The sequence below is a fragment of the Limanda limanda genome, chromosome 12 (assembly GCF_963576545.1).
Source record: "Limanda limanda chromosome 12, fLimLim1.1, whole genome shotgun sequence".
In the NCBI taxonomy this organism is placed as follows: domain Eukaryota; kingdom Metazoa; phylum Chordata; class Actinopteri; order Pleuronectiformes; family Pleuronectidae; genus Limanda; species Limanda limanda.
Window position 1 is genome coordinate 8,968,015 of NC_083647.1, and position 25,628 is coordinate 8,993,642.

Below are 25,628 nucleotides of genomic sequence, written 5' to 3' on the forward strand. Positions count from 1 at the left end.
GAATGCAATACGCTTCCGTAGAAGAAAGCTCATTTGTAGTTCTAAACATATTTAGGGTATTTTTTTCTCACTTTTTGTACGTCCTACAGCGACCATTACAATTATGCAAATTACGCGATGACGTCATCTAGCGACTTTTAGATCAGCCAATATCTACTTTCCTTACTGAGGAGTTGGCAACACTGTGAGCTCGGTGTCTCTGTTTACAGCCACTTGCTAGCTCTGTTCTCTCCGAGACTCAAAGTGCACAAAGAGGAGCAACATGTGCGACGTGCAGCTGCTGCGGGTGTCGGTACATGAGCGGATCAGCGCAGCCGCTGAAGACTTTCTGCTGCAGGTGGAGAAAGGAGGAGAAACGACTCAAGTCCCGGCGCTGAGAGCGATGCTAACCGAGCGGCTAGCGGCGGCAGCGGAGGAGATTGTCTCGGTGTTTGAGGAAACCATGGCGGTGTATGAAGACAGAATGGAGCGTTCAGAGCGGGAGATCTACCGCGAGAGGAGGCTGCTCGATGCCGTGATGAAGCCCGAACTCCGGCTGCACAGAGTTGGTAAGTCCCTGGAGGAGCCGCTCACAGGCTCACGCTAGCTAGCATCGGCTCTGCTAACACGAGTTGATCCAACTAACGCTCCTTAAAGGGAATGATACGTTTAAAACGATGTCTGGTTGGTTAAGTTGATGAAATGTGTCGATACAAGGATTAGGAGCTTTGAGCCTCCACTGCAGCCAGGGGTCACATGTCCTTGATAATCATCTGCAAGCTGCTGTTAGAAAGCTCAGCACACATCTGGGGTGTTCATGCGTTTTGTCTCCTTTTGTGTAAAAAGTCCTCCAGACTGCTTCGTCTCATCCTGAAAAACAGACACTTAACGTGTGAATAGTTATGATACAGGCATATTTTAAAATTAGTATATTTTCTACATCACTCTTTTGTCATATTAATAACAATAGACCCTATTTGTGAGATACTTGATTTCAAAGGAATGCTGTGACACATAAACACCAAAATCCCTGTATGTCATACACTGAAAGCCCGACTAAGTAAGCAGTACTCAAAAACTCAAAAGTTTGAGTTAATGGGAGTTTGAATATTTGAAGTTGAGGGTACACATACTTTTTGATTACAGTTAAACAAAATTACTGATTAAGCTAAATCAAATATTTTCAGGAACAGTACTTAAAAATACCCATAAGCAAACTCAAATGTTTTCAGTAACATTAACTCAAAAAATATAAATTTGTATTGCTCATTGCAATAAGTTAACGGAACTGAATAGTTTATAGTGTAGACACCCAAGTATTTTTGTGTTCAATAAACTCAATGTTTATTAGTTTATTTTCCAATGATACCATTTAGTACAAATCAAAACAATTGTCTTTGCGAAACTCAAAAAACTACTAGTACTACCAACTTGTAAAATATCAAACATCAAAGTTTGGCTTTTTTCTATTCACAGGTTGTCTTGCAAAGACTGCAACCAAATGAATATTTAAAACCAAACAACAACCATTTACATAAAAACAACAATTACAAAGGCACAATTGGAGCCATTTTTGTAAACCTTGTAGTTTACATGTAAGGCAGCAGCTCTTCATATCTCTGAAACTATCAACATGTGCAAAGGCAATGTGGAACATACTTTAGGTTTAAATCTACCATAACTCTTAATACAACCCATTTCACAACAATGTTAAAAGGAAACATTGCCACTGCATTTCCAATCAGTGGTGATGGTAAACATAGCCAATTGGTACAATAAATTCCTCAGTGTGTGCCATATCGCCCTAACTGCTAAATCTGTTGTTCCTGTATCAGTGATGTCGTCGACATGAGCATAGCCTACATAGCTCTGTGATCGGAAGACCTAACGTTTCCTTTTTTCTTGATCAATATAACAGCACTGAGGAAATTATTGCTTGAATTGATAACATTAACCATAAATACTGCGTCAACATCTATGTAAAAATGGCAATGTTTCACTTTTAAATGTAAAATTACAAAGGCAGTGTGTAATTTGTGCAAGGTGGCTGAAAGCCTAGAGTACAGCAGCAATTTGAACAATCAACACAGACAATTAACTTATCATGTTGTGGCTCTTAACAGTGAGACTCCAGAGTCAGAGCTGGTCAATGTGGCCCGGGAAAGGGAAGTCTGGGGCCCCCTGCTTGAGCTGCTCCCCCCGCGACCCGACCCCGGATAAGCGGATGAAGATGAGATGAGACAAAAATTGCATATGCACACGCTGTGCCATCTGGATGCAAACCAGTGAGGTAGCAACAAGTGTTTGACAACTTATAGAGCAGCAATTTGAACATTAACAGCTGAACAACAGTTAACACAGACAGTAACATTATTATGTTATGGATCAGGCTCTTAACTAAATGAGCCAGATGATTCCATTATTTCTTTTCAGATCTTCCAGTTCTACACATGTCCCATCAAGTCATTCTTCAAAGACTGCAGTCTGGGTGACAATTTACATTCTTCCAGACCAAGTAAAATTTTCTGAGTGAATTCGAAGGTGTTGGTCAGTCCTTTGGGATAGCTGAGATGTAGTGCATAGGTAAGGCCGAACATTACCAGAAAGGCATCAGCGAGTCTTGGGAGGGTGGCCACCACATCACCCTCTAGGACAACTGAGATTTTCTCTGGTTGGTAGTGAACTCGACTCATTGAATTGTCACTGATGGTTGTAAGGAGAACAACTGACGCATCCCCAATATCTGGCTCATCCAAACCATCCTGAAAGAATTTGAGACAGAGAGATCATATACTAATTACATCCACTGAAACACCATGGGCAATAAGGGTGTGGCAAGCAAAACCCTTTGGCATGTCAATAGAAATTGACAAATGTGGTGTTCTATCAAAAATTTAAATATGAATGGTTAATATAGAATGGGCCTGATATTTATATAATTAGACTTACCACACATGTTTGGAAAAATCCGGAGGTATCTTCACGCAGATACACAGGAAGGGCATGGAGAACAGTCGTACGCCTTGAGTAGATATCATGTAATACCTATGGAGATTAAAATGAATGTTGTGAAAAAATGTTGATCATGGCACCTATTACCGGCATAAAATAAAGAGTTAATTTGTGATCTATATAATCACCTGTTCATCATGGACTTTGAAAATTTCAGCCAAAGCATCTGCATTCTTTCCAGTTCTAGAAGCCTTTTGTCGGAATAAAGCCATCAAACGAGGAGTGTGGCGATCATGTTCGGCGTAGAATGTGTTAGGCAGGTTCTGGTTGGTTATCCGCTGGAATTCGTAAACACCTACAATTCAGAAGAGGAAAAGGGGCAGTTCACACAGCACAGTAATTATGATTAGTTGATTATAATGCAAAACAACACATAGAATAATTTGCCACCAAATGGTACATATTAAGATTAAGACATTATTGGCAAAGCAGAACAGGTAAAAAAATCAATCCATATTACCTCAGACTGCATGCGAAGAGCAGGCCACAGGTCCAAGAGCTGTTTCACTGGTGGGCAGGATATCACTATGGTCTGTCGCCGCAAGGCAAATGTGGTCTGCATCATCTTACTAATAAGAGGAAGGTTTCTCTCAGTCTTCTTAACTTCTTCAACAATAACTTCCCTCAAATGTTCAAGACTTGAGGGATCTTCTCCTTGGGGAAAGTTCGGCAGAAAGTTAACTTCTGCCCGCTTGGGTCATTTGATGTTAGTGTGTGAAGGTTCATTGTTAGGGTTTGTTCAGCTTCTTTTTCCAGCATTTACTGTGACCTCTAGACAGCCGACCTTTCTCATCTTGGTCCTGTAATTGCCCATTTTAAACTTGATGCTGTTTTTCCAGCCATTCCATCCACTAACAGATCCTGCTTCCTAACACGGATGTTTGGCCACAAGAGCTTCAGCTGCCCTAGCTAACTCTTTATCACTTGGGTAAGCTTTAAAACCATATATAGAAGAAGCAAGTTGCTCCTGAATATCATGCTTTTGGTCCCTAGCCAGCCGAAGAGGGGTTCCGTTTTTCTCAAATTCCTTATTGCCTTCTCTAAGCATTAGCTCAACAACAAATGAAAATGTGGGAATCGGAAAAGGACCTGAAGGCCATCTGCTTAGACGTTCTGGGGATGACACATCTGAGAGTGTATCAGTTGATGCAACAGAACTGGAATCATGTGAAAGTGAAATATGGAGAACAGCTTTTTGTGGCAACTCGTTAATGTCAACTAGGGAAGTAAGTTTTCCATCAAAGTCTGGATCTTCATAGTGTAAAGTAAAGTAATTGTCCAATTCTAGTTTGTGTTTCAAAATGTTGATTAGTTCGTCCACAGAGCTAGGCCGGGTGCTGAGTTTTAATTTTATAACACGGTCTGCCTCAATGACACGGAGGATCATTTCCGGAGCTTCAGCTGCCATTGCACTAAAAAAACAAAGAAACATTGAGGGATTAAAAGATTGCGCTTACAAAATACAGACTACGCACTGATTGATGCACACATTTTTGTATTTAAAAAAGGTATTATTAATAGAGCTACTTACCAATGAGTCGTCTCAATTCTGTCTCACTCGTAGGAACCTCTTTGGCGTCAACAGCAGCAATCCGTCTATCTTGTATGCAGAGAGTGGGACTGAATCATTGAAGTCAGATTGCTGGTGGATGGACAGGCTTGTCTGTGTGGCTGAAAGCTCATAAGACCAAAGGTGCTCTACATACCAGGAGTCAAAATCACAACAGAGAAAAGAAACATTCTGATTCACAAGGTAGATCTGTGCTAGTTTGCAAAATTTAGACAGTCCCCCACTAACTCCAACTGACACAAACATTCCACTGATATATTCAATGCCATCAATGGTCACCTTTGATGTGTGGTAGACAGTATCATCAGCAGTTAGTCCTCTAATGTGAGCCTGAGCTACCTCTGGTAGAGCAGAAACCAAGACAGTTTCAACACTGGATGTTTGTGTTTTCGGCTTGAAAAATGATGGTGCGCCAAGATGATATGCCATCATGTGCTGGTGTCTGATTGCGAGTGTCTTCAATATATTTTTGAAGTTTTGAGAGTCATGGACCACTCTTTTGAAGAAGCGATGTTTGGCCTCGAATTGCATCGTCCAAACATGTACTAGGGGCCCAAAGCACTTAACAAGGTTGGGGTAATGTTCCACATAGTGGTGTTTAGGACGCAGCCTAAAGTCAGGGAAAACCTCTTGCAGTATCTGTCTGTGATCACTGATTTTGCACACAAAATAATCCAAGGTTTCATCAGTAAAAGATGGGCACAATGCTAGTTCCACCACTTCTTTTAATTCCATCAAAACTGCCCATACAACATTGCCCTCTGGCACTTTACTACCTACAAGTAATGGCAGTAGTCTAAGCAGAGTGGCATTTTCATGCGCATTACCTCCGATTGTTCTCCGAGTCATGAATGTCTTAGGAATAGGCTTAGGTTTGTTTACTTTATCAGTGTGCTGATATGGAAAGGAAGTTATCTTTTGGTTCAAATACTCTAAAGTGAAGTACTTCAGCCAAATCATTTCTTTAATACAAAGAGAAAGCTCAACAGGAACAATACCTTCCAGAAGATCATGAAGTATATCTGGAGGAAGACCCGTGATTTGATGGAAGTAGTTCAGGGACTCACGCAGGACACAATCACATTTAACACCAAATTGGCTGCTCAGAATGTCACTTTCTAGGACGTTTTGTAGATGAAGGTCATGACTGGCTTTGGATCTTGGAACAAACTGTTCCACTCTAACTTCGGTTTGTTGAAACTGTTCACTTGTGGCCATACAGAATCTGCAAACATACTTTGCTTTGAATGACTCTATAAAGCCACCTAATCCATGAGCAGCCAGATTGTCGGCAGAAACACAAAAGATGGTGCCTTTCACATTTTTACCTAACGATTCAATGAACACACCATCTTGTTCAAGAGTGTGAACATCACGCACAAATGGAGCAAGTATAGCTGCATACTAGGGGTGTCACGATACCAAAAATTCAGTAGTCGGTGCCAATACCAGTGAAATAACACGATTCTCGATGCCAATTTCGATACCACGGTAAAAAAAAAAGTGCATTCTTTCGATGTTGTTAATGTCATATACAGTAGTTCAATGCCGCTGACGCTTTGTTGTGAGACACGTTATGCATTAAATGATATATCTGCCTCACACCGGGTTTACACCGGACGCTGAAGCGACGCCAAAGCGACTCGTAAGCGCAGCACCAAGCCTTAGATAACAGCTGGCTCCCATCCACTCCCATGCGCCGCTTCAGCTTCCGGTGTAAACAACCAAGCACCGGCGCGCTAGGGATTAGCGCGACGCGGCGGCGCTGCTTCCGTGTCCGGTGTAAACCCGGCGTCAAACCCAAAGTTCTTCCATACACGACTCTTTGTGCCTTTTTAATAAACAAGTCAAGGTGGGGCGAACGCTGCAGCCGCAGTTGCCGTCTTGGTTTTCTGAATGTAAACGTCGACTGGCGCAGCACCGATGCTAATGCTAAGTTGCTAACAGCTGGCATCGAAGCTCACGGTGTCTACAGTACTTCAAAATATGGGCATCGTCTGTGTTTTGTTATCTTAGTATCGACAGGTATCGTAAGTATCGGTTCTCGTGACATCCCTACTGCATACCCATACTTCTGGAGGTCCGTTACTTTCGCAAGCACAGCCAGTTGTATAGTGTGCATTAGGGGTGCAACGATTAGTCGACGTCGTCGACAAAAATCGATGACAGGAATAGTCGCCGACGTTTTTACTAGTCGATGATTCGTTGGTTACGTCATAGCACGTGTTTCTCGTGCCGCGCAGCGGAACTAAACGTCGTTTTAGCGGAGGTGCTGATGAAAGCAGCTGAGGAGTGAGCCATCTCGCTCCCTTCCTATCTCTGAAAGTCGCGCATGTGCAATAGCGTCAAAACACGGTCCGATGGCGGCCTCCGCTGCAGCAGCATTGCGCACCAGAAAGTAAAAAGTTCCGGAGAACTTCAGCTGTAACAGCCCGAAAAAAACTACCTGCAGTATCTGTACAGAGGACCTGCTCTGCATGGAAGCAGGACACGCACATTTGAGGAGGAGGAGTCATGTGTGACTTCGTAACGGAGACGATGCGGACTCGCCTCTGTCAGATGTTAAATATACACGTATATACCTGCGCGCAGGATTCTAGCATCCATTACAAAAATATGGTTTAAACTTTTTATTAACGAGTTTAAAAGCATTATGTTATCCTATTGCCTGACAAACGTCTTTTTTTAATTACAATTATTTAGTCTGAAGAAGACTGTAGTTTCGTTTGTTGATGTTTTTATTGCTGTTACTTTCCCTGTCATTTTTGTTAACAGGAAAAATGAATACTTGATTTTTAATTTATTTGTTTTATTAGCACTTTGCCTGTCCTTGGTTTTAAATGGACAAAAACTTGATTTGTCTTTGCTTTTGTGTCAGCAGTACCCTTATATGCAACAAAGTTTATTAAAAGACATTTTTTTTTGAATGAAGTATAAATTTTTATTGCCTTTATTTTCAGTCATCACATGCCTCGAACAACCTCAAGCTAAATTTAAAAGCTGTTTGCTAAAAAAGAGCAATTGAGAATTTGTGTCATTCATAATCCGATTAGTCGATTAATCGTTTCAATAATCGGTGACTAATCGACTATCAGAATAGTCGTTAGTTGCAGCCCTAGTGTGCATTGCTGATCTGTATTTGGGCGGCAGATTGGCAATGACCCAGTATAATGCACAAAGTTTGTAAATTTTACGTGATGTGCCAAGAGGGTTAGCAATTTCAAGGTCATCAATATATAGCTGGATTGCTATGTTTAGTTATTTCTTTTGAGAGTAACTTATTTTCATGGAAATGAGAGCCATCACGATATGACACATAATGACCAGGCTCAGAATTAGGTTCTTGAATCTTGTTGAGAATATCAGTGTTTTTAAACAACTCCTGAATCATTTGTAGGATTGGAACATACATGATGGTATGACCAGATGCTTCTAAATGGTACTCTACCGGGATGACCATTGGATAGTTGTGCTCGACAAATGTCTTTCTTCGCTTGGAAGAGGACAGCTCTGCACCTTTTGGAGGTAGCACTATATACAACATTAGAGTCCATGACAGCACTGACAACTTCATTGAGTGTGGAATCTGTGATATTGTGACCATGGCTCTCCAATATATCACTAACTGCCTCCTTGATCAATGGCTGGGATAAAGAGAAGATCTGATTCAGCTGGTCCACTATTTCCTGTGTGGCTGTGTTTGACACATGAAGGATAGCCTGCATCTTCAAAAATAAAGAAGCTAAATTAAGTTTGAGCTGGTTTTTTAGTTCAAAGCTATCATGCTGCTCTTCGTCCAGTATGTCAGTGCTATTACCTGGACACTCCTCATTCAAATCACAAGTGACAACGGAGCCAGTGGCCTGAGGATTCTGAGTATGCTCAGAGACAATGTCATTACGAAAGTCTGATGCAAGATTTGCTTGATGCACTCTGCTTTTATGGGAGTTGAATGAAGAGTACACATTTGTGCTGTAGTTACAGTCTTTGTAGGGGCAAAGTACCATTTCGTGTTTTTTTAAGTGTGATCTTATGTGGCTGAGGAGAACAGACTCCGAAAAAGGATGCTGATTTGTGCATAAAGGGCACCTGAATGTCACAGGTTCCTGACTCTGCCCTGCACTGGTACTATATTCTGGAGCAGGGGTTCCCAAACTTTTCAGCCTGCGACCCCCAAAATAACGGTGCCAGAGACCGGCGACCCCCAACGACACTGGAGGTGGTTTATAATGTTGCGCACAGCCACGCACATGCACTATGCGTGCGTGCGTGCGTGCGTGCGTGTCTGTTCTCCCAGACAGCGCGCGCACACACAGGCCAAGGGGCCCCGCTCACTCGACCGACGCACACAGTGAGATCAGAGCTCGTTCACGTGAAGCAGCTGATCAGTGACTGACTGCTTCTTAACAGTTGAAACAGTGAAAACACAGTCTCTCTGGTCACAGCTGCTCAGAGATCAGCGCCGCAGCTTCTTGAACAGAGCAGAAGCTACTGGTGGTTTGTACCGAGTTTCTGTGTCCGCCTCCAGTCCGACCTGCTCTCATGTTTAGTTTTAATATTTCGTCAACTAAATTATATCTTTTTAAGCTATTAGGCTGCAGCTATATAATATTATTTCAAAATAGAGTACTTCTTATTTTATACATTTCATACATATACACACATATATGGGGAGGACTCAAATAGGCGCATAGTTCTGTGTTTAATTTATTTCAAAGTAGGCTTATATTTGCACGTGTATTTTTTTCTCTTCAGACGATTTTGGTATTTTCCTTTGTTGTCACAGGTAAAAAAAGCAAAAAAAAGGTCAACAGTTTTATTTATTGTCGTTCTATACTTTCATAAATGCAACATACTATAGTTTTAATATATATAGTATAACTATATATAAAACTTTATAATCTGTGTTATCAAATATGTTTTGCGGCTCCAGACAAATTTGATTTGGGGGAAGAGGGGGCAAAACGGCTCTTTCGATAGTAAAGGTTGCCTACCCCTGGCCTATGCAAAACGGGCATTAATACAACACAAAATAAAATAACAACAGCCTGTTTCATAACAGAGATGAAATTATTTTATAGTAATTTGAGAAATAAAATACAACCAGAATACAGGGAAACTTTAAACAGCAGGGCTGAGTGAACATACAATTATAAACAAGTGCGCAGGTAAGTCTTGTCTGACAAACACAGGATCTGTGCGCTTACAACGTGCAACAGACAACTTATTGCTGCATTTTAGCCTATTATTTACATTTCTTAAACACACCTTATGAGATGGGTGGGCAATATTCTTGGAGCAGAGCAAGTCCATTCTGGGCTTTATTTTAGAGACGGCCACTCGTAGATCCTCCTCCACGTTTAGCCGCGATCTGTATTTATTTTTTATGTAGGTCAGTGCTGAGAACGTTTTTTCGCACAAGTGGAGCCAAATGGAATCAGGAGATGCATAGCGGCCTTGGACAGCTGTGGGTATTCCCTCTCGAACGAAATCCCAAACTCCGCCAGCGTCTTGGTGTTAAATGCTGCCTGTAAGGTTCTGTCACTTGACATCTCAACCAATGCGTCCTCCAGGTCGGATGTGAGATGATCAGCCCTCGTAACGGTGAATGGTGATCTTATCCAGTCATATTTCTCTGGAGCAGTTTCCTCCGGAAAATACTTGTTGAAGTGTTCCAGGAGAGACTGAAGGTGCGCTGTGATGAGCTTCTGCACTGTTTTGACACTAAGTGCATTTTCCTCAATGAAGTCGTCCAGCTCAGAAAACATATCGAGACTCCCCACTCTCACTCGCCCTGACCAGCGCTCGAGTTTCCTCTTGAATGCGCAGATTTTGTCATTCATTGACAAGATGTTAGTGTTTTCAACTTGCAGTGCCAGATTAAGTCCATTTAATTTTTCAAATATGCAAGACAAATACGCCAGCCTTGTTATCCATGCAGGGTCATTGAGGTGGTCGGCGAGCTGGGATCCATGCTCCATCAGAAAAAGCCGCACCTCGTCCCGCAGTTTATACAGGCGGCTGAGCACATTTCCCCGCGAGAGCCATCGGACTTCGGTATGGAACAGCAGTCCCTCATGCTCTGATCCCAGTTCATTACACAGAGAGGCAAACAGTCTAATATTAAGTGGACGTGTTTTTATATAGTTTACAATTTTAACTGCAGTGTCGAGAACATGTTTAAGGTCTGGTTCAAGCGTTTTGCTGGCAAGCGATTCCCTGTTAATCATGCAGTGTGTGAAATTGATGTGCGGCGCCACTTGTAATACTCTCGCTTTCAGTCCTTTCTTTTTCCCCAGCATCGCTCCAGCCCCGTCCGTACACACACCGATGCAATTTTCCCAATATAGTCCCTCTTCTCTTAGTTTGCTGTCAAGCTTTTCAAAAATGTCCTCACCTGTGCACGTTCCCTCCAGCGGGGAGCAAAACAGCATGTCCTCATTTAGTTTTCCGTCAAAGCTGTATCTGACAAAAACAAGCAGCTGGGCAGAGTTGGATATATCTGTCGATTCATCTAGTTGTAAAGCATATTTTCCTCCTTTTATTCTGTCCACCAGCTGGCACATTATGTCCTGGGCCATGTCTGTGATACGCCGGGCAATAGTCCCGTTTGACAGCGGCACTGATTCCAGCTCTCGGGCTAATTTATCCCCATGCATGGCCCGACTCATAGCTATAGCAGCAGGTTTAATTAAGGTTTCACCAATTGTGTGTGGCTTTTTAGCCTGCGCAATTAAATATGCCACCTCATATGATGCCCTTTGAGCTTTGGCTGGGATTCTAGTGGTCGGTAAGGACTTGCTTTTGGCCTCTTACCTCTCGCTCCTTTCTGCGGAAAAAATCAGATGGTTTATCAGCGAGTGAGGGATGCTTGGTTTTCAAGTGTCGGAGCATTTTTGCCGGCTTGAGGCTCTCATGTGCCAGTACCTCAGTGCATATCACACATTGGGGATGTTGTCGTTCGTTGATTATGAAACATATAAATCCATACTGGATAATTCCTCTCGATATTTTCGATCCTTGGTGTGCTGTTCAGACTGGTGATGGATATTGCCACGGAGGTCTCCACCTCTGCCGAAGATAGACGCACTTGAGGACGGGGATGCTTGTCTGCTCTCTACCTCCGCTGACCTCTCCTGCTCCGCTTGCATCTCTACCTCCGCTTTCATCTCAAGCTCCGCTGGCCTCTCCTTCTCCGCTAGCTTGTCAAGCTCAGGTAGCATCTCCTTCTCCACTAGCTTGTCAAGCTCAGGTAGCATCTCCTTCTCCGCTAGCCTGTCCTGTTCCTGTGGCCTCCTCGATTTGGTTGGTATTAACCAACGTTTCATTGCGACTGTCAATCATTTTCAGCTGTTTCCAAAAGAGTTTTGGCCAGTTACCGTGTGACTGGTGCTGCTGTAAATTGAACTGTCGCTAACCTGTGTCGTAAGATAAAAAAAGGAAATGTTTTTTTTTGTGGAGGAAAAAAAGGGGGAAAAAAAGAAAAAAACTGATGGGAAATGTGTAAGCTATTTTATTTAGTGACTCTTATTTTGAAGAGGGGTTTTACCGGAAGGATGTGCTGTACTAAACTGCTGCTATGTCTCCTGTGTCTTCTTTAGGCTGAGGCCTTATTCAATACAACAACTAAACGCTCGGCTACAATTGCAAATTAAATACTTACAATTATATCCTTTGGCGCTGATTACTGAGAACCAGAAGCACACAAGACGGGTCTGCAGGTCGTCTCTGTCGTTTGTTGTCAGTCACGGTGGGGAACACGATCTCTCGGTACGAGTTCGATGCGCGCCTTCTAAAGATTAACTTTCCGGTCAAAGCCCGCTCAAACGGAGGGGGATTGGTGCGTGGCGGCGGCGAAAAAAAATAATAGGGGGACACGTGCGCCGGGAGGGGGGGAGGGGGGGAGAGAGATACCAACATGAAGTAGCAGCTCCTCTGCAGAACATATTGTGGAACAGAGAAGCTATATATTGTGTATTGAACAGATGCTGTATATTTGAATAGATATTTAGGTGAAAATTATGCATTGAATAGATACAGATGCAAAACAGTATTTCTTTGTGTGCATTTAAGCTTGTACATTGAACCTGTTTTAACAGAAATTGCAAAAATAATCAATATGATCCTCAAACATTTGTTTTTAAAGCTAGAGAGATCATAGATCTCAGCTTACATTTGGAGTAAAAAAAGTATCTTGGAAACTGTAGATATATGAGTCTCTGCACATTTAAAATTTTAAGTAGTGCTTACACAATCTACAAAAAGAGTTCATGTAAATCAAAAATTATCAGTTACACATACACGAAAATGAGAATATCGTTTTGGTACTCAATATGTTTAAGCAAGTAGAACTTTTAAACAGATTTTAAGTTTCCACTACTTAATCAAGTTGATTAAGTTGAGCATTCGGGTTTACAGTGTAGCAAAGCTTTCCCTGAACTGGAGAATCTGGGTTTTATTTAAATACTAAAACTGGTTTACAACGTGGATTGATTCAGTCACTGGAGTTGTGCAGTTAAGATGATCCCAGGTATTCCAGTCTATTCCTATTCCATTCCACGTGTTGATAATAGTTTTAGCACAAAAAGTAAAACTTGTGGTTCTGTCTCGCTCCACCTGCCATCTTGAGAAATCTCCTCTGGATGCTTCAGCTTCAAGTGCTCGTGCATCACGGTTTTGCTGCTGTGATCATTTTGGATTTGCAGAGTTTACAGAGAAACATGTTGTTTGGTCTCCGTCTAAAAAAACTCCCACACTTTAGATGATCGTGGGTTGTTGTTTTTTGCTTCAGTTTGCTCTTTGGGTGAATTCAAGCTTTGACTCGACGCAGCCATCTTCCTTCCTCCTTATGACGTCATCCCTACAAGACCAGACAGAGATGTGAAGAGAGTTTGTGGTGATAAAAGCTGATGATGGTTTCAGGGTGATCTAAACAGGATCACATGATCTATGCAGCAGAGTTAAAAGTCACTTCCTGTCTCTGTCTACTGCTCCACCTTTACCTGAATAATGAGGTGGATTTTATACTGCTTTGAACGAGTCTGTGCAGAAAACCTGCTGCTGTGTTGTTCATGTGTGAAACACAAACTCTGCTGAAACTCTGGAGACAATTCTCTGGCTTGAACCCACAGGTCATGTCCGAAAACAGCTTAACCAACTAACTAATCTCCACTCGCTTTGCTCTGCTTGTGTCCTAATTTGTTAATTTGGCCTCAAAATATAAAACTTTGTATCCTGGAAACACTTGGTTTAATCCAGCTAATTTAACGAGCTGCGTCGTAAGGCCAACTATGAACCATCTCAACATCTCTGCTTTCTGAGTGTGATCATTCAAAAATAATAAAAGTCAACATTAAACGACACAACACAAGTTTTTAAAAAATACTTCAGAAATCTCTGAAATGATAAACGTGTGTCTTTGTGTTTCAGTGTGTCCTGCAGACGTGCAGCAGCTGATGGTGAATAAAGAAGAGGTTCCCCCTGAGCAGCAGCAATGGAGCCCCCTTGTGGACCTGGAGGACCCAGAGCCCCCCCACATTAAAGAGGAACAGGAGAAACCGTGGTCCAATCAGGAGGGGGAGCAGCTTCAACAACTTGAGCAGGCTGATATCAAGTTCACATTGACTGCTGTCACTGTGAAGAGTGAAGAAGATGAAGAGAAACCTCAGTTGTCACAGCTTCATCAGAGTCAGACTGAGGAGAACAGAGCGGATTGTGGAGGACCAGAACCAGCCAGGATCTCAGGTCCTGATGGACATTTACAACAAGGTACTGAGGACAAGACTGTAGACAGTGAAGGTGATTGGATGCAGACCAGGGAACCTGAGTCTGGTTTAAATACAAAAAATAACAAACAGCTTCTAAGTGATATGAAATGTAAAACTTGTAAGAAAGCATTTAGTTGCTCTGAGTGTGGTAATAGATTGCCACAAGGGTTCTCTAACTGTACATATGAGGACTCATACAGAATTTGTTTTTTTGCTTCAGTTTGCTCTTTTCGTGAATTCAAGCTTTGACTCGATGCAGCCATCTTCCTTCCTCCTTATGACGTCATCCAAACAAGAAGACATAAATGTGTGTCTTTGTGTTTCAGTGTGTCCTGCAGACGTACAGCAGCTTATGGTGAATAAAGAAGAGGTTCCCCCTGAGAAGCAGCAGTGGAGCCCCCTTGTGGACCAGGAGGACCCAGAGCCCCCATACATTAAAGAGGAACAGGAGGAACCGTGGTCCAATCAGGAGGGGGAGCAGCTTCAACAACTTGAGCAGGCTGATATCAAGTTCACATTGACTGCTGTCACTGTGAAGAGTGAAGAAGAGGAAGAGAAACCTCAGTTTTCACAGCTTCATCAGAGTCAGACTGAGGAGAACGGAGCGGATTGTGGAGAACAAGAACCAGCCAGGATCTCAGGTCCTGATGGACATTTACAACAAGGTACTGAGGACAAGACTGTAGACAGTGAAGATGATTGGATGCAGACCAGGGAACCTCAGTCTGGTTTAAATACAAAAAATAACAAACAGCCTCTAAGTGATATGAAATGTAAAACTGGTAAGAAAGCATTTAGTTGCTCTGAGTGTGGTAAAAGATTTAGAGTAAAGTATGATCTAACTGTACATATGAGGATTCATACAGGAGAGAAACCATTTAGTTGCTCTGAGTGTGGTAAAAGATTTAGAGTAAATTATGATCTAACTGAACATATGAGGATTCATACAAGAGAGAAACCATATAGTTGCTCTGAGTGTGGTAAAGGATTTAGAGTAAAGGGCCATCTAACTGGACATATGAGGATTCATACAGGAGAGAAAGCGTTTATTTGCCCTGAGTGTGCTAAACGATTTTGCAAAAAGAGCCATCTAACTGAACATATGAGGATTCATACAGGAGAGAAACCATTTAGTTGCTCTGACTGTGGTAAAAGATTCAGCCAAAAGGGTTCTCTAACTAAACATATGAGGATTCATACAGGAGAGAAACAATTTAGTTCCTCTGAGTGTGGTAAAACATTTGATCGAAAGGGTTATCTAACTGTACATATAAGGAGTCATACAAGAGAGAAAGCATTCAGTTGCTCCTAGTGTGGTATACAGGGTTTGTACGGTCATGGAAAACCTGGAAAAGTCATGGAATTTTAAAATGTGTTTTTCCAGGCCTGGAAAAGTCATGGAAAAAAATAATTTCCCAAAAGTTTTGGAAAAGTCATGGAAATTTGTTATATTCTTATTTTCATGTCGTTCGTTTTAGGGATGGGCATAAATACTCGACTATTGATTAATTGATCATTAAGAATTTCATTGATGACATGTTTTCATCGATAAACTATTGCATGTTCGCTATGTGGCAGGAGGTCGGAATATCCGAGTTGCCCTGAATGCAGCACAGCGTGTCTGTTAGCAGCTGGAGGAAGCAGCCCGGAGCTAAGCCTCTGCTGCTCGGCTTCATGTCCGCACACGGACCCTCAGTCCACGCGGAGGGTAACCCGGACAGACCCGGGTCTGGGTGAGGGGTTCCGGGAGTGACGGCGTTACAACGACCGGACTCAGAGGTCGAGAGCCGTCAGATCGAGCTAGCTCTCAGCGGCTAGCTGCTCTCTCAGCGGGGCTCAGGAGGACAGCAGCGCTTATTTACAAGTGTAACATTGAACGGATCCTGTTTAACTGCAACAAGAGTTGTTAATCTTGTAATAAAGATCTCAATGAGGAAACGCGCTGTTTTTTCTATTTTCACTGCATTTTAATATAGGCTATAAATAGTGAATTTTAATATAAAAATATGAATGATTAATCGAAAAATTGATCGTTAATTCTTCCGACGATCGATTAAGACAATTTAATCGAATGCCCATCCCTAGTTCATTTACGCTGAGTTTTAAATAATTCATACATTTTTAAAGAAATATGCTCAAAATATAAGCAGGCATACTTTGGTTTGTGTCATTTAAGGTGTGCTGTATGCCTTGGAATTCTCATTGTTAGTTTGAATACTACATTTTGTCACTTTTTCACGTATACACCGAGATTTCACGCAATGTTCGGTCATGGAAATTTGGTTTAAAGTCATGGAAAAGTCATGGAAATCCATTGGTCAAAATGTGTATGAACCCTGGGTATAATATTCAGACTAATCGGTAATCTAACTACATATGAGTAGTCATACAGGAGAGAATGAATTTACTTGCTCTGTGTGGTTAAAGATTTCAGTTGCACGGTTTGCAACAAAAGATTTATTAGGATTTTTCAGCAACTATTCATATTATACAGATCAGTGGCGATTTTAGCCTGAAATTTCTGGTGGGGCAATTTTGTATGACGTCATGTCACCGTCACTAAAATAGAGGTAGCTGATTATTATAAGCAGTAGGCCTATATAGACCAGTAAGATATATTATGGGCTGCATTTTGAGTGCCAGCAGGGAGCAGAAATCCTATTTAAAATACATTTCACATGCTTTAGCGCTCAGCCCGACACAAAGATGTTGCCTATAATACAGCATTAAAGTAAAATGATTGCAACAAAGTAAAAAGATTAGACAGACACATAGCTCAAATAACTTTTAATTTATTATTATCAACATGAGGCGACATGCACCAGCTTCATCTGCACAACACTTGGGTTTTCCTTCCTAACTAAAGACGGCCTGCAACTGTTTTGAGTCATTGCTAAGTGTCATGGATACGAGTTAATTTCTATATTCATTATATATTATATATTCAAATGAACACTTATTAGAACAATGTTTATCTTTTGCTTCCTGATTTGATACACTTTAGATAAGAACCCAGTGTTTTATTCTTCTTTGCCATAAGAGACAGAACACGGTCAGCACAGCTGTGTCCTTCAGGCTCGTCTGTCCCTAATAAAATGATAGGAAACATAAAATATGGCATTATTGTAGAGGAAGTGCTACGCAAAGTTTGTATCTTTATTTTCTGTGGATATTCAACTACTGATTTTGAATATGGTTTTGGATTCAACTGTGCACTACCAAGACAATGCATGTACTGTATGGAGTTCTTCCACATTATTAGTATTGCAAAGCTTATTCTCCAAACACACTCATCCTCAAACTAACGCTTCTCTCTGCATGGTGGACCGGATCATGTAGCATGCCTGCGGGCTAGCCGCCGAGCTAAGCTAACCACCAGGTACACGTCCCTTTGAATCACTAATAACAGATAAATACAATACTAAACTTGACTAACCTCAGAAACGGGAGCTCACACGTCTTTAGCCTCTCTGCCAGGATCCCAAGCTGAACTTCAAAACGTATTATTCATCTGATGTGAGTGAACCTCTCCACAGGCCCGGGTGATGTCCACTGCCGAGGGTAGCCTGTTAGCTCAGGTGACGTCGGACCGGAGCGTCAGCCTGTTTCCGGGTGACGCTGATGCTGGAGTCGAGTAGCTCTCTGGGAGACGTCGTGGGGCCCATCTGCATAATCACCACTATCCCATGTTAACAGTGGTCTGTGTGCTTCACGCTGATTGGGGCTCCCATGGCACTGGTCTGCAGCTTCCCCTGTGTGCCCACAGCTGAGAAGTACGGCAAGAGGGAAGCGTTTCACAAAGCAAACACACAGACAGAAACACACACGAATCAAATGACTCCAAAACACGACTATAATGCTTGTGAGTCTCGTTTATTCACACACAAATTCACGCGTTTTGCATATAAAATAAAATAAAATATATATTTGCCACAAAGTTCAGATATGCAGTATTTAGCTTTCTGCACACCAGCGCCATCTGGTGGGGCAGTGCCCCACCTGCCCCTTATGTAGAAACGCCACTGATAATGGAATATTTGCTTTTAAACATGGATGATTGCTGAGTGCAAAAATAGTTTTTGCATTGGAGGAAAAAAAAGATTGTCACCTTGTTCTCATACTTTGATCAGAAACACACTCTTTGATCAAAACATACACACATGTTATTTTTAAAGCTTTAGACGCCTTGAAGCACATAGGTAGTAACTTGTAACTGTGTTGCACAACAATAGATGTGGCTTTCACCAGTGAGTTTTAGCTTCTAGTTCAGTTACATTTCAACATCTGTAAGTAAATAAAACATCTAGACCCTTGTTGACCTTTAACTCACTTAATGACCTGTTACACACTCTGCTCCTTGTAAGTGTCATATCAGTTTGTACATTTATAAACAGCCCACACGTTCACACTCTGTGCACTATGTACACAAGGCCATATTACAAACACATTACAAACAGTGAATGGGTAAACAGACCCAAAAGGTAGTAACACACAAGCTGTAACAAACATTAAATAACTGCATGTTCTTTTTGCATAGAAAACGGAGAAATTGGTTTGTATTGCTTTGGCCTGTTCTGTGAGCAGCCTGCTCATGTTCTCCTCCTCAGTCCACGTGTGTGCAGGAGCATCAGCCACTGAACTGCACCACTGAGAGGACTTGGCAGCAAGGACAAGGATGGGAACCCTTCCTAATGTCCTGTTTTGGTAGTCATCTTCTTTTTAACCCCCCTTTCGCCAAGTCTTTCCCTGTTACTTCCTCTTCATGGGGGAGGCTTCATATTAGCACCCAAACAAATCTTTTTGTGCCGTGAAGTCTGAGTCGTCTTGGTCCCATTTGCCTGGGGACAGGCACTCTTCAGTGTTGAAGTCCTGAGGGTTTACTCCAATGTCCAGGACCTGAGGTTTAGTGCGAGACTCAGCGAATCTAGAGGAGCAGAGGGAGAGAGATATCTCATCAGTAACAGTCATGATGAAACCAGGGTACTGTCGCTACATTACGTTTTAAAGCTTGTGAACAATGGTACAGTGTGTACACAAAATATCGACATGAACATGAATTCTGAATGTAAAACTCTTGTTTTTCATGAAGGACAATCTTTAAAAAAAATAAAATATTCCCCTTTATGAACTAATAATTGCTGGTTAATCAAGTAGATGACGGCATGCTTTTACAGCACATAGAGAGCACAACAAGTAAATTCAAAAACACTCAGAGACAAATATGATGAGGGTGAGGCAGACACACAAAACATTTGTGATGAAGACACTGAGGGGAATTTAAGTTCTTTAAAGGAAGCTGGATCTTATGGCTCATTGTTATTTGTTTTAAGGGGGCGGGGTCACCATGTGTTATACCTGAAATAATAACCAGGATAACACTGATTTCTTTTTGAATGTGTGCACTATGTCTAACAGCACTCAATTACTTGTATTGCTTGACCTAATATCAATGAACTGTATACTCTCAATCCTGAGCACAGAGGTCAACCCCAACTGCTGCTGGGTGTCTCCAGATCAATGCTCAATAGAGGTGGACGGGGGTTTTCAGTTGCTGCCCATGAACTATAGAAAAGGTTAACTATTCATATCAGAACTGCTCAGATCCTAGAATGTAATAAAACGGAATAGAGACCACTGCTTGTGTGGTGTCATCCAAGTGTCCGCAAGCCCTAACATTCATATTGGACTCAAAAAAAGGTAATTTACACCCTGTTCAGTGGCTCAAGCTGGGGATGGGGACACGATAAAGCTCCAGGAGCTCCGTGTGGGAATCTGTCATTTTTCCAGAAGGAGGCTATCAAAGGGCATTTAGGCTAAAAACATGTTGAAGAAGTACACCTGGATGACACTGCACGAGCAGTAGGGACATCATTACTCACATCCGACAAAGAGCAGACGCCGAACAGCAACACAGATCAAGTCACATAATGTTTTTTCCAAAGCCAAAGAAATCCAGTCTCTGTGGAAAAAGACATTGATCAGTCAGCACATAATGATCGCTTGGGCTACCCACACTAGGTTTTCCTAAAGATCAAGATTTTTTCTTGATTATTGTATCCTTATACTGCTTAGTAATTGTGTTTTTTGAGCTGCATTTAAAATAAAGTGATATTACTGTTGGATATGTGGACGCTATATTATTTGTTCTGCTGTCAAAACACTTTTGACGTCATCATTATCAATTTGTACTTTAACAATGTGCAACAAGTCACAAGTGGACACTTAACTGCATTACCATCTGTACATTCCGGTATTTCCATATGTATATATATATAAATGTAGCCTATTGTGCATATCTTTATGTGATTCAATATCTGGTCTTTTTCTGCAGATATGCAAATCAGTGGGTTTTTTGAATGTGTTGTTAGTTTCCATTTATCTGCAAAATTAGCAGAACATGTGTTTCCTTCACTTGTCTTTGGTCTAGCAGCTTATGGTATCACAGGAGAGACAATTTTAAGGTGTGTTAGCCTATAGTGGTTTTATTACAAATCCTAAGTTAGATGTACTTTCCGATCCACAGATCAACCACGTCTACACAAAGCTCAGGGTGGAGCTCGGCCGCCAGTGTCTGTACTTGGACCGGCCTGCTGAGCTGCTGTGGACGTGCTTCCGGAGCTAAGTCTGGGTCAGGAGTTTGTGCTCAAAACCCCCATGGAGAACTGGCCCAGCGGGTTGGCCGCGAATCCCGGTTGAGACTCACACGTCATCAACCGTGTGGAGTTTAACGTCATCTCATTTCCAAACTGTTTGATGTCACACAGAGAGGAGGACACGTCATTTTAGTGACTGTCCATTTACCTGTCAAGTAAATAAATTTTTTAGTTTAGTACAGATGGTTTCTGCCACTTTAGGTATAGTTCTTATCACACTGATGTTTGTTCAAGTGTTTCTGATCAGTTTGGTCATTCGTTATTTGATTATAACAGCTTGATTCTATAAAGATCCTTTCAAGAGACCCAAGGTTGCTTTACATGTGTCTGTGGGGACAAGAGAGAAAACAAAAGATCATCAGTAAATGCAGAGTGGAGCACTAACTGAGGCCAGGGGTTCAGTAAGTGCTTAGCCAGAGGCTCTAGTACTCCCCTCTGCATTTACTGATGTTGATTCCTATCCTGTCAGAGGCTCCGTTGGTAGTGAACAGGTGTGTGAAGAGCTCCTTGAAGCTGTTCAGAGACACAACGTTGCAGATTTCGGTGGAGATACAGTTCCAGAGGGTGGGATATAAAAATGGGCTGAGACGTCAAGATTGACAGCTGAGACTGACTCAGGATTGGTTGAGTGTGTATGGGTGGGATCCCTAATCACAACTGCACAGAATCTGACTGTAGATGACCTGATCAGTACATGAAGTAACATACTGTTTGCTGGATTTGCTTCAGAGTTTATGATGCCGCATTTAAACATCATGAAAAGTGACTCGTCAACATGTTGTGCTCAGTACAACATGAGATGAGACGCTCACAGTCACGAGGTCAGGACCAGCTTTGTCATTAGTATATGGACACAGAAATACAGAAATAACAAGACATAAAGTTTCCTTTGATCTAGGAAGACTGACACTGCAGGAGTGGAGTTGTTTGTTTGCGGCTCAGCATCAAAGGATTCATGGTCCATGTATGTCCGTGTTACAGAACATTGTGTTTTCATGGCGTGTAATCAAACTTTGACACCACGCCACTGTCACTCCGTGTGACGAAAAATCAATCCCTCAGTCAGTTTTTATCTCCATCTTGTTGTGATGACACTCATCTCAATTTGAAGTTGATCCGATGAAAGCCCTGGTACAAGTACATCAAAGTAAAAATGTGGAATATGACCGAATTGGCCACTAAATGCAAAATAGCAGGCTTCCTGTTGTGTTTTTCCAATTGCACCTAAAGACTTTTTTGTTTCTCTGGTCATGATACACCTGTGTATTGATTTTTGTGAAGACCGGTCAATGTGAACACGTTCCAGGGGTCTCGAGGGGCACCGTTGAGCCATTTTCCGACGCCCATTGAAAATTCCTTCAGAATACGTATATTTTCATCACTTTCTAACTTTCTGCAAATTTTAGTAAGAATTTGAGCATGGTAAAGCCCTCAAAAAGCCAATTCATTTGCCTGAATAATAATAATGATCCTTACAATTTCAATAGGGCCTCACCTGACCTTTGATCAGTGCTCAAAGGTCAGGTGATTTATTTTTTTATTTTCTCAGTTTTAATCATTTATTTATGCATTCGAGTATTAATACATACATTTATTTATCTATTTATTAATTAATCTATAATAAAGTCAAGTTTCCTCGTTCATATTTTCTACTGTGCAGTATAAGTACTTTAGTTTCCTCATCGTCCTGCAGTCCAGCAGGCGTCGCTGTTGGCTCTGAGCTCGGTGTCTCTGTTTACAGCCACTTGCTCGCTTTGTTCTCTCCGAGACTCAAAGTGCACAAAGAGGAGCAACATGTGCGACGTGCAGCTGCTGCGGGTGTCGGTACATGAGCGGATCAGCGCAGCCGCTGAAGACTTTCTGCTGCAGGTGGAGAAAGGAGGAGAAACGACTCAAGTCCCGGCGCTGAGAGCGATGCTAACCGAGCGGCTAGCGGCGGCAGCGGAGGAGATTGTCTCGGTGTTTGAGGAAACGGTGGCGGTGTATGAAGACAGAATGGAGCGTTCAGAGCGGGAGATCTACCGCGAGAGGAGGCTGCTCGATGCCGTGATGAAGCCCGAACTCCGGCTGCACAGAGTTGGTAAGTCCCTGGAGGAGCCGCTCACAGGCTAACGCTAGGTAGCATCGGCTCTGCTAACACGAGTTGATCCAACTAACGCTCCTTAAAGGGAATGATACGTTTAAATCGAAGTCTGGTTGGTTAAGTTGATGAAATGTGTCGATACAAGGATTAGGAGCTTTGAGCCTCCACTGCAGCCAGGGGTCACATGTCCTTGATAATCATCTGCAAGCTGCTGTTAAAAACCTCAGCACACATCTGGGGTGTTCATGCATTTTGGCTCCTTTTGTGTAAAAAGTCCTCCAGACTGCTTCGTCTCATCCTGAAAAACAGACACATAATGTGTGAATAATTATGATACTGGCATATTTTAAAATTAGTATAATTTCTACATCACTCTTTTGTCATATTAACAACAATAGACCATATTTGTGATATGCTTGATTTGAAAGGCATGCTGTGACACATGGATGACCAAAATTCCTGTATGTCATAGCAAAGCTTTCCCTGAACTGGAGAATCTGGTTTTTATTTAAGTACTAAAACTGGTTTCTCCAGCTGCCATCTTGAGAAATCTCCCCTGGAAGCTTCAGCTTCAAGTGCTCGTGCATCACGGTTGTGCTGCTGTGATCATTTTGGATTTGCAGTTTACAGAGAAACATGTTGTTTGGTCTCTGTATAAAAAAAACTCACACACCACTGTTGTGCAGTGGTGTATAAAGTACTTGGAAGCGCTACTTGAGTAAAAGTACAGCTATCTTACCTGAAAGTGACTTCGGTAAAAGTCACCCGTCAGAAAATGACTTGTGTAAAATTCTTAAAGTAGCTCATATTAAACGCACTTAAGTATCAAAAGTATCTGGTGTGCTTTTTATAGTAGGCCTAAACAGACACAAAACAACCCAAAATGTTTCTCCTCAAGATGTATTTCAATGACTGAAAAGTTATAACAATATGCATATAATGTATATGATGTATCATTATACAAAGTTGGAACCCTAGATGCTGATGTTCAAATAGTAAGGGACTAGTACAGGGGTATTCAACTAAAATTTACCGAGGTCCAGTTTGAGAACACTGACTGTCAAATCAAATGAATTCAGTACAATTCAAAAGCTTTTTGACAATATTTATTGTCACGTCACATAGAACTGAACATAAATGTATGATTGCAGACATGTATAATTTTCTCTCATTAACTTAATAAAAGTAGCACCGCATTTCAAAATTAGACAATATAATATATAAAATGCATTCTTTGACAACCCCTCCATCAGTAAATGGCTTTTTGTGTCGACCCAAAATCCAAGCGACTCTGAGGGAACACTCATGAGCACGTTGTTGGGCAGTGAATGAGCGGCTCAGGATCCTGGTGGAGTGGTCATATTGGGCTCTGAGACCACTTATTTTCTGTGATCTCACTTCAGATTTAACTGGGTATGTTTGTTCAAAACCTTTATGTTTTGTCTCATAATGGCATTTCACACTGGCACTTTTAATAAGTGCCTGCTGTTTCTCTCCCTTTCTCCGGCTCACTCCTCCGTTTCTCTCCCTTTCTCCGGCTCACTCCTCAGTTTCTCTCTTTCTCCGTCTCACTGCTGTTTCTCTCCTTTTCTCCGTCTCACTCCTGTTTCTCTCTCTTTCTCCGTCTCACTCCTCTGTTTCTCTTCCTGTGTTTTCTCTACCTGTATCGTTAACAGCCTGGAATGCACAGACTTGATTGCCTGTTAGTGACCTGTTAGTGACCCCTGGACTAGTACATCTGAACTTCTAGAGACAACAAATAATCAACTGTAAACAAGTGCCTCTTGTGAATAGAATATTAATAAACCACAGTATAACCACTGAAACATTCTGTAAATATCACTAAACATGGACAAGAAAACAAGTTCTAGGCACACAAAATAAGATAGTTTCTCTTTTTGTAGCATGCACTTTGCTAGTACAGAGAAGAAAAACTCACTAGATACAGTCTAGTTTTGCTGCCAAATTTCAGACAGAATAATAAAGACTGAACTGAACCGAGCTCCTGCATGAGCACCTGGATAATTCTAAAGGGAATAAATGGATGGGGAATGTGCAGGCGTTGATTAAGTCCCTGCCCACACACATCGTTACTACCCATTGGGAGGTCCTGGGATCGGCCCCTCCAGAGTCGGTCACGGCCCTGGCAGAGCGCCGAGAAGACGATCAAACTGGACTCTCTAGTCAAACTCGTAACAAGGTTTCTGATGGAGGGATCATCACCGGTACAGCCTGCTCGACCATGATCGACCAAGGCAGCCCGACCAACCTCTGGTCTCGCGCTCCCCACCCCTGACTGCAAACATGCCGCCAGACCTGCTCATCCCCCAAGGCAGCGGCACGCGAGAGAGAGAGAGAGAGGTGCGGCGTGCCTAAACCTCCGCTGCTCAAGTAACGAGCCAGTTTTGAGAATATAAGAAGTAGAAAGTACAGAAAGTTGTGTTCAAATGTTACGAGTAAAAGTAAAAAGTCGACAGGAAATTAAATACTCAAGTAAAGGACAGATATGTGAAAAATCTACTTAATTACAGTCACAAAGAATTTCTACTTCGTTACTTCCCACC

At 42.0% G+C, this 25,628-nt stretch overlaps 1 protein-coding gene across 1 annotated transcript; it reads left to right on the plus strand.

Moving 5' to 3' along the window:
- The first annotated feature begins 226 nt into the window (after nucleotides 1-226).
- On the plus strand, nucleotides 227-23,093 carry LOC133015710 (putative mediator of RNA polymerase II transcription subunit 26). The gene is made up of 6 exons (XM_061082974.1): nucleotides 227-548; nucleotides 13,991-14,329; nucleotides 14,655-14,993; nucleotides 20,852-20,897; nucleotides 21,451-21,545; nucleotides 22,675-23,093. Exons 1-6 carry the CDS (start codon nucleotides 263-265, stop codon nucleotides 23,091-23,093), a joined length of 1,524 nt encoding a protein of 507 aa, XP_060938957.1. The 5' UTR covers nucleotides 227-262.
- The last annotated feature ends 2,535 nt before the right edge of the window (nucleotides 23,094-25,628 follow it).